Source organism: Centroberyx affinis, unplaced genomic scaffold (genome assembly GCF_046629955.1).
Source record: "Centroberyx affinis isolate AG114_WGS23_722 - 3 ecotype Tasmania unplaced genomic scaffold, CSIRO-AGI_Caff_v1 ptg000270l_1, whole genome shotgun sequence".
Classification (NCBI taxonomy): Eukaryota; Metazoa; Chordata; class Actinopteri; order Beryciformes; family Berycidae; genus Centroberyx; species Centroberyx affinis.
Window position 1 is genome coordinate 525620 of NW_027278950.1, and position 9381 is coordinate 535000.

General features: G+C 42.4%; 2 protein-coding genes across 2 annotated transcripts in view; both read left to right on the forward strand.

Moving 5' to 3' along the window:
• The first annotated feature begins 1062 nt into the window (after positions 1–1062).
• zpd (zona pellucida glycoprotein d) lies at positions 1063–5839 on the forward strand. Its single transcript, XM_071547537.1, has 10 exons — positions 1063–1184; positions 1409–1460; positions 1571–1678; positions 2343–2551; positions 2716–2873; positions 3466–3580; positions 4545–4672; positions 4816–4999; positions 5437–5542; positions 5718–5839. Exons 1-10 carry the CDS (start codon positions 1164–1166, stop codon positions 5837–5839), a joined length of 1203 nt encoding a protein of 400 aa, XP_071403638.1. The 5' UTR covers positions 1063–1163.
• Positions 5840–7177: 1338 nt separating this feature from the next.
• mmp15a (matrix metallopeptidase 15a) overlaps positions 7178–9381 on the forward strand; it is a 13248-nt gene continuing 11044 nt past the window's right edge. The window contains exon 1 of the mRNA XM_071547344.1: positions 7178–7668. Within this exon, the coding sequence (XP_071403445.1) occupies positions 7555–7668 (114 nt within the window). The 5' untranslated portion in view covers positions 7178–7554. The remainder of the gene's footprint in view (positions 7669–9381) is intronic.

Sequence of the window (9381 nt, forward strand, 5' to 3'; positions counted from 1 at the left end):
AAGTGCTGCAGTATACTTTGTGCAGCTTATTATTATACTTTAACCAGACTGCCAGTGTGACCAAGTCCATATTCCAAAAGTCTATAGGTTCCATAGCCACATTAAGCTGTCATATTTAATGGTTTTAGGGCAGTTTACTACATTATTATTAGTATTTCTGTTTTTTTATCCAGTGTTTTCCCTTTGATGGTAGTAAGTAATTAGGAGAATTCTCCCTTTTTATTTCAGATTTTTCTGCATCAGTTTTAGTTAAGTAAACCACATTAAGATCATTCATTTCCATTCATTTTTCGGTCCGTTGGTGAAGACAGTCCCAAATCCTTGTGTAAGAGACAAATGAGGGAGCAGAGATGGCATTTAAGTTAAGAATGAAGCAATTTATTGAACAGTCTTAAAATGACTGCAAAGTGAAATCATTTCCAGTGTAGTTGATAAAACAGCAGTTAACGGCTTAAAAATGACAAGTTAGTGTGCTACCAACAGCATTAGCCGAGAGAGAGAGAGAGAGAGAGAGAGAGAGGGAGGAAGAGAGGGGGGGGGGTCGACTACAGGGGCAACAGACAGAAGGGCCGACAGACAGAGTGCTGACCACCACACCATGCTGTACATCATCACTCACATGCATTGTACACACAGCAGGAAGTGCACAAGATAATTTTTACGTGCAGGGAACACACACACACACACACACACACACACACACACACACACACGTAATGATCAAAGAGTGTTAGTGCTGAAAGGACATCTTAGTTGCTTTTTGGATTCAACTGTTGGGGATGACCTCTTTGGCCCCGTGTGTTACTGGACAGCACTTCCAGCAACCTGGTTGTATGAACGCAGTACAGTAAGTGATTGAATTCTGAACACAATCATCAAGATGGCAAAAACTATGAAAATAAGGCCCAGGTTGAGTTATCCTTTAAGGAGCTACACTACATTGACTTCAAGACCGACCAATATGCAAATAGGGCACCGGTTGGCTGCTGTGTGTGCACGTGCCTGCTGAGCAAACCCACACCACAGCCTTGTCCTCCGACAGGTGTTCATTAATTGGCGGCCAGGCAGCTCAGGACGGGACTAAAACAGAGCAACACGTTTGACTGCAACTATCGTATTGATAATAGAAGCAGCCTACCTTTATTGAAAATACCAATACAGCAATGGTCCTAATCGGCTTGAAGGTGGGTGTAGGCAAATTTAGATGGCTTATTAGGCCTAAATGTAAGAAAAATAATGTAACCTATAGGCTGATGTTTGTCTATTCGGGCATATTCTGAAGTGTCACTCGACCAAAACTCAATAATGTCTTGTCATAGTCAGGCTAAATGGCTAAAGTAGCTAGAGGGTAAATAAATTATTTAACATTTTACACAGTTAAAGTGGAAATGTTCATTCTTCAAACCAGCTGAGCGCCGTCCTCGTGGTTCTCCTCGGCTTCACGCGCCATAGTGTTGTGGGTAAGTGATGCCCAAATGAGACGGAGGTCAACTCCAAAATGCATTGTACAGGTTCAAACATATGTATGAAATGGCTCTGAATGCAGTCAAAGGCATGTTTTATTCCCTAGGAATCTGCAGTGTGGAGTACTGCACTGACCCCTCCAGATGTGTCCTGTCTCAAGACCAAAAACGTTGCAAATGCGCCACCGGGTATTATGCAGACCGCTGCGACAGAGGTGAGACTATTTTGGTCCTGTGTATCTTGTAAATTGGTTTAGGGTGAAACATCCTAATTTGTCATTTATGGACCGGTTCCTTTAGTAAGCCAGATGACATGTGGTGAAGTTAGAAGTTCCCATCTTTTACGTTCTTAATTGATCCTTAAAGAGGTTGTTCAGATGCCTTCACATGATGAGAGATTGTCTTTGTTTCCCCATATGACACACACTCTCTGTATGAAGTACATTAGTGTTCAGTGTGGCTGCAAGCAATGCATGTATACCACTTTTTTTTGGTTTGATATTTGGAAAAAAGAGAAAAAGCACCTACACGCTGTCTACTGAACACTGTTTATAGAGGAATTAGGAACAATTCAGTACCGAGACATCAGATTATCTTTGATACCTCTGTGTTTGATACTTAAAACTTAACAAATATAAGCTGATGTACTGAACTTCAGCACCAACATATGAGACTGACAACAGTTTAATTGGTTCTTAACTCACAATCAGATACATTGCAGTAGGTTGGGATAGATGGATGGGTTTCATGTGCTGCATTTTTTGATGTGGAAACTAAACAGTATTTCTGTGTTGTTCCTAATCTCCAACTCAAATGTATCCCCCCCCCCCCCCTGCAGCCGAAAATCATCCTTCACGTCTTGCATCTCTAATTTTACAGACGCAGACATCAAAGTGATGTGCGGGAAGGACTTCATAACAGTCAGGGTGGTTGAAGATTTCTTCAGGTATTATAACGTACCGCTGGAGTCCCTGCACTTGCCCAACAAGTCTTGTCGTGCTCAGAGAGAGGTGATCGATAGCGTGCCGTACTACATGTCCAGGATATCCAAAGACCAGTATCTGGCCTGTGGAGGTAAACCACTGGAGGTAAAACCGCAGCACTGGGCCTTTTAAATGCTACAGCACAAACAAAAATGTCAGTTTTTGTCAGCATAGGAAAGGACATGTTGTCTTTAACACTAATCACCGTTAATCAGTTGTTTTGTTTTTATTTATCTGTTTTTTTGTTTTCTTTCTTCCTCCTCCTACAGAAAAACATCACTCACATCTCGTATTCCCTGAGTCTACTATCGGCCCCGCAAGTTACTGGAAACATCATTAGAGATCCAGTCATAAAGATAGACTACACATGCATCTATCCATACATCAGAACGGTCAGCCTGCCATTCCCAGTCATCCCTTTCTCCAGGTAAGGTTAGAAGGTGAACAACTGACTTTACCACTCATTGCACATCGTTTCATATTGGAAACCACACATTTCGGACATGATAACATTACTTTGGACCAAATTGAAGTGGCCAATATCAAGACAATTTACAGTTTGTAGCTGATGCTGTGTATATCCTATGATGTTTTGATTATGTCTATAATTTACAACAATTATTATTTTGTCTTCCATCGAGGATCACAGTAGAAATAGATGTTTGGTCACACTTTCTTGTGCCATCCACTGGGGTCAAATGTACATAAGCTGTTTCCTTCACGTATATTTCTATTTCCCGGATAAAATCAAATCAGGGCTTTTCTTATCAGACTGTTCCAGTCCAAAATGGAGCATTGTCAAAAGCAGCTACTGTATATTATCGTTGCACCAAATCTTAGACCAAGGCTAAAGATATCTCTGGGTGTTAGAATTTGCCCAGTGACAAGCTGAAAATTCACTGTTAATGAATACACCCAATGTATTGTACTGTGTAAACGTGTACAGCACTTTGTGTAACGCTGTACACTTATCGTCATCAAACACTCAACACTGCCCTCTTCATCCTGTGCCTGGGCAGTGAGACAGTGATGCGTGTGGATGAGCTTGACGCCACGATACAGATGATGTTATACACAGACCACACCTACACCGAGGCTTACAGCCGCGCCCCCACCATTGAACTGAGAGACAAGGTAGGTAGACCTTCATTCAATCACCTGCCAATTCAACCCAATCTTTATTTGTTTAGCTCCATTTGTTTAAGCTAGTATGTCAGATCAGAGATGGCTTTAAAGCAATATTCCACTTAGTTTTAACATCGGGGTTATTCTGCACTTGACCGTTATGAAAACCATAATATAAACTAATCACCAAGATCGGATGCAGCTGGGACTTACAGCTGGAGTTTGTAGTGTTCGGATTTTCACTTCCCATTCATGTGAATGAGGCCACGAAAATAGCCTGAAGACTGACCTTTAACACGTTTTTGAACAGATTCAACAACAGATCCCGCTACTGTGATTCTCAGTTGACTGTTGGTCTGGCATTTTAGAACATAATTTTGCCAAATAGCATTTTTATTGATAGAAGAGAACATAGCGGAGGGATACCATTTAGGAGAGAGAGTTCCTGTTTGGGAGACTGGATCTACTTTTATTTTATTTATTTTTTTTAAAGATTTATTTTTGGCATTTTATGCTTTATTTGAGAGATCTAGTGAGAGAGAGACAGCGGGGGGAGGACATGCAGCAAAGGACCATGGGTCGGATTCGAACCCGGGTCACTGCGGGAAGGCCTGAGCCAAATGGTACGCGCCCTACTCAGTGAGCCACCAGGGTGCCCCTTATTTTTAAATACTAATTTTATTGTAAACCAAGAATAGAAATGCAAAATGACGAAGGACCCAGGACTGCTTTGTTGTCTTAAAAGCAGGATCTGTTGTTGAATCTGTTAACAAATGTGTTAAATGTAAGTTTTCAGGCTGTTTTCATGGCCTCATTCAAACACTACAAACTCATCCAGCTGCATCTGATCTTGGTGATTAGTTTCTATTCTGCTTTTCATGGCAGTCAAGTGCCAAATAACCCCCATGTTAAAACTAAGTGGAATATTGCTGTAACTGAAGAATAATTTTTATAATCTATCCATTTATCCCAGGTGTTCGTGGAGGTGAAGGTGACGGAGCCTGCGGATTTCTTCCTGCTTCGGGTTAATGAGTGCTGGGCCACGCAGTCTCACAGGCCCAACACCACAGAGGGATCGGTTCACACACTGCTTCTTAACGGGTTAGTAGGTACACTGAAGTCCTCACATGTAGTAATACTCAGACCCGCAGTTTGCTTCACAGTTTTTGTCCTTTCCCTCTGAACTCCTCATCCTCCCGCTCAACCCATTCCCACTCTTTCTTTCCCTCCATTTCCCCTCCCAGGTGTGTGAATGACAAAACGGTAACCTTCCTCAACGTGACTCTGGGACAGTCGGGCAGTAACGGGGAAAGCTCCACCATTCGCTACAGCTTCGACATGTTCCGTTTCACCACAGCGCCTCACGACCTCTACCTGCACTGCACCGTGCAGCTGTGCGAGCCGGACGACTACCAGCCCTGCAGACCTGTGAGTGGCTTTCCCAAAATCCTCTCGCTGCTCCACTGATCCTGCTCTATTCTAAGGCATTGATTGATTTTGATTTTTCTTCAAAATAATTCAAATGGTTGAAGAGAATCTGGGGTTTCTGTCAGTATCTTACTGTGTATGTTAGTGTTGCTCCAATATTACCTTTATGCCAAGATGCTTATGGGAAATTGGACCCTGTATTAATTTACACCACTTATATTGATCAAGATCAATGAAACGCTCGAAGTGAACATGAACATTGTATTTATATGAGAAGAAACTAAGCTTGCATTGAAGATTTACGTGTAGGCGTAAAGGACAGCTCAATGCAGTTTGCATACTTAACCATGAAAGGAGATGTATCATTTATGTATCATCTTTGGTATGATGCCTTCACCCTGCAATCTCAATAGACATAGTTTTTTTTTTCTTTGTAGAACTGTAAATCCATCAGTAAGAGAGAGGCGGTAAGAGCCGACCCTATCCAAGGCCTGCTGTCATATGGCCCTATCAGGATTGAAATGCCAGACAGACCTCAATCCGGTAAGGCTCTATTACATCGTGACCTTTCCTTTTCACTCTTCCCATATTCAACTCTGCAAGATTGGGGGAGTTATGGCTACGGAAGATAAATTACATCTTCAGAATTGACACATAAGCTTAGATACAGGCATGCACTTGGATATACAGTATATTTTATGTGTGTTTTTTGTTGTAGGCATACTGATGATGGTGGTGCTGCCTGTAGCGTGTATCTGGACCGTGGGCCTCTTCCTCATCATCCTCATCACTGTGGCCAAGGCAGGCAGCAGGAGGCTGGCACAGATACAGGGGCGCTGACATGCTTCTGCTGCTATTGCAGCTTTAATAAAACTTTAAAAAGCACTCATCCTCTTCATTCCTGTTCTGAGACATGATTGCCTAAAGGAGCATTGTTTTCACAGCAGGACTAACTGAGATATTACAGGCTCGGGACTAACTCCAGATGTTAACGGATTTAAAGATCTGATTAAGAAGCTTGAAATGTGCTTCAAATGGTTGATATTACAGCCCATCTGATGGGATAAAAGGAAACCCTAAAAAAGCATTTATTGCTCTTTTAGGGTTCATTCAGTCACAGCTGAGCAGCCTCTGTTGGAAACTAGGCTGGTGTGGTTTACAGTTAGAAAGCCATACAGGATTTTCCTGGAACGGTAAATGCACTGGCCACTAAACGGCTGCAGCAGGAGTCACCATTTGTAGTGTAGATTATTTTAGGATTATTTTATATCCTGGTTACTGGAACTTCTGTGGGTTGCTTTTGTTTGTGCCATTTTTTAAAACTCCAGTTGAGTATAATTTTTATTTCGAGGGATGCAAAATGGCAACCATAAAACAGCAACAGATTGACAAAGGATCACTGCAGCTTAATGTCCCTTAGAAATCACAAGTGTATTTCTCAACAATGCTATCGACTCCAACTAAAGTAATGCGGCTGCAGTCTGATTTAATGTCTCTGGAGTCATGCTTGGAGTTTGTTGGGAGAAAATGCTGAAGGCAGTGTTTCATTCCTTCACCAGTGAGCACATGGGAATAGAATGGGAGTGCAGATGAAACTCCTTTGCGTCTTGATCCATAATGATTTTATTTCTGGTCATATTGTAGTCCCAGAACTTGACTGTAGTTTTCCACAGTCATCAGCAGATGGCAACAGGAGCCTCCTCTGGCTCCTCTGATGTGGGTCTGGTCTGCTGAAGGGAGGGAGGACCCTCTCCAAAGGAAATCTTTTGTTCATCAGATACACCACTGCTTAATGGTGGTCCCAAACAGAGTTACATAATACTTTCCCTGCCCTAAATTCAAAACCAAAGAGGTCTATTGGTGCAAAACGGGGCACAGCATATTGATGTTAGACTTCTGAAGGGTTTTTTTTGTTTTTTTTGCTTGCACTATTTATTGCAACGTGTTTAGAAACTGCAGAACTTCATACACACTTTTCATCTCCTAACTACTGTGCTCTGCCTGTTCTGTTTGTGTTTGCACCAGGGGTAAGGAGACTTGTTGCAGGATTTGCTGCTCCCTCCCTCCTCCTCATGCTGATCAGCCATTGTGGAAAGGGGCAAGGACTACTTCATATGCCTGCTAGCTACAGTATTAGCCCCATGCATGAAGAAATTGCTCATTGTATGAACAGTTGTATGGACCATGAGGCAATAGTCTCGAATCCATAAAAGACTGTTCAATCGGGAATGGATTAAGATCATCTCGATTTATATGCCTTCGGATTAATTTTTAAAAGCACTTTTATTTGCCGGTCGGCATATTCTGTCAACTTTGGACCAATTTTACAGAGCAAGGTTTCGGATTATAGATAGTGTGCCGACTCCAAAAATGGGTAGATGACTTGTGGCTGAAGTTTGGAGTTTGTCATTCAATGCAACAGCCGGGAAAGAGAACTACGGCACTTGGTCCTGTATCCCTGCCAGAGGAAGCTGCGTGTTTTTGTCGGCCGGTCTCCCCCGCTCCACCGCACCGTGCTCCCGCCTGGGGACCGCAGCAGGCTCCGAGAGGAGAAGATGGCATCCCGGCTGAGAGCCTGGACACCAGTCTTCATCATGACGGCGTCCTTCAGCCTGCTTCTGTGCAACAGAGAGGCGGCTGCATCAGAAGAGGACGGCTTCAATGCTGAGGTACTGCATGTCTGACTGTCTGCCGGTCAAGGCCATTGGCATGCTGAAAGAATAAACTTTTTGTGGGTAAAGAGGGTCTCTATATTCCTATAGCGACTTATATTATGAGTATTGTGAGCTTTGTGTGACCTTATCATACTTTATGGTATTGTTAATTTATGGTATAACTCTATTTTTTTTTTATTATTATTTTTTATGGAATGAGTATGGGTCTGAATACAATACATTCAATATTTCAACATGATACATAATAATCATTTCTTCAAGAAATCAAATTTCATTATTTGACCCTATCCTATGGTATAACTCTAAATTCCCTATGATATTCCTATAGGGACCTGTAGTGTGTCTGTGGTACCCAAAAGTGAGATTATACTGACCATATCCTTTTTAACAAAACAAACAAACAAAAAAAAACATTTTTTGATTCTAAAATTTCTATTGTGTATTATAGAATTATAGTTTTGTAAGGGATTTAGTGACTCCAGATCTTAATGTTTGTGCTACCAAAACATCATGAACCAACAGGTGGGCTGTTGCACTGCAGGGATGTTGATGTGGTGCATGAATGTCATTTGACCTTATGACCTTTTGCCCAAATGGCACATCAACAGCTGCACATGTGACACACACATGGAAACAGACCACAAGTTAGGCAAGTGGCTCTCAAACTATCTATCTATCTATCTATCTATCTATCTATCTATCTATCTATCTATCTACCTGCCTGAACTATGATGTATGTTGATGATATGAGGGCCTAAGACGAGACAAGGCAAAACCTCATTATCCGTGACTAAAAGGTTTTTGCTTTCCTCGTTTCTTGTCCCTCAGGCATGAAAGGCATACTTGACATTATATTGGTTGAGGCTTGCCATACTTTGTAGAAAATGGGCATGTGAGTGTGTGTGCACACAGATGAGTGTGTTTTGTGTGTGTGTGTGTGTGTGTGTGTGTGTGTGTGTGTGTATCGCCCTCGGCCTATACATGCGTGAAAGTATGAGCCCCGTGATCCAGCTGTGCGGAGGGGCCCATGGTGTTGGTGAATTCTCCTGTTGAGGCATCTTAACAGGCAGATCTGAACACTTTACAGTTTTTTTCCCCCAGGAGCCATCATCCTGTTTGCCCGGCTACGTGGCTCTACACTGTCAGTCAACATAACAGTGGTGCAGAAAACAAAAAAGGGAAAATCCAGGATGGGTTTCTAGACTATCAACGCTTGAATCCCACACTATACATGCAGATGTATTTATATAGTTTGTGTCATCTGCCCTCTTTCTTCCTAGCTTCTCTGTGTTCTTCTCCTCCTTTCCCCTCTTTCTCCCCTTCTCCTCCTCTCCTCTCCTCTCCTCTCCTCTCTCTCTCCTCGGCTGTCAGTGGGGAGGAGGTGCAGTTGCGAGCAGGAATGCTGCAATGTTAATGGAAGCCACCTGGTCTCTATCTCTACTTTCTCTTTTCTTTTAACTCCTTATTCTTTTACTCTACTTATACTTTCTGCAGTTAGTGGACAGTGGCTCATTCCTGCATTAGCATACAGTAACAGTCCCTCCCTTATAACACTTATGACACATACGCCGACATACGCATTTATACACATGCACAAGACATAAACAGACGCACAGACTCTGTCCACATGCTGCAACAGTTTGGCTACTTTTCACTGGAAATTCAGCCTATTACACCCACACACACACACTCACACATACTGTACAC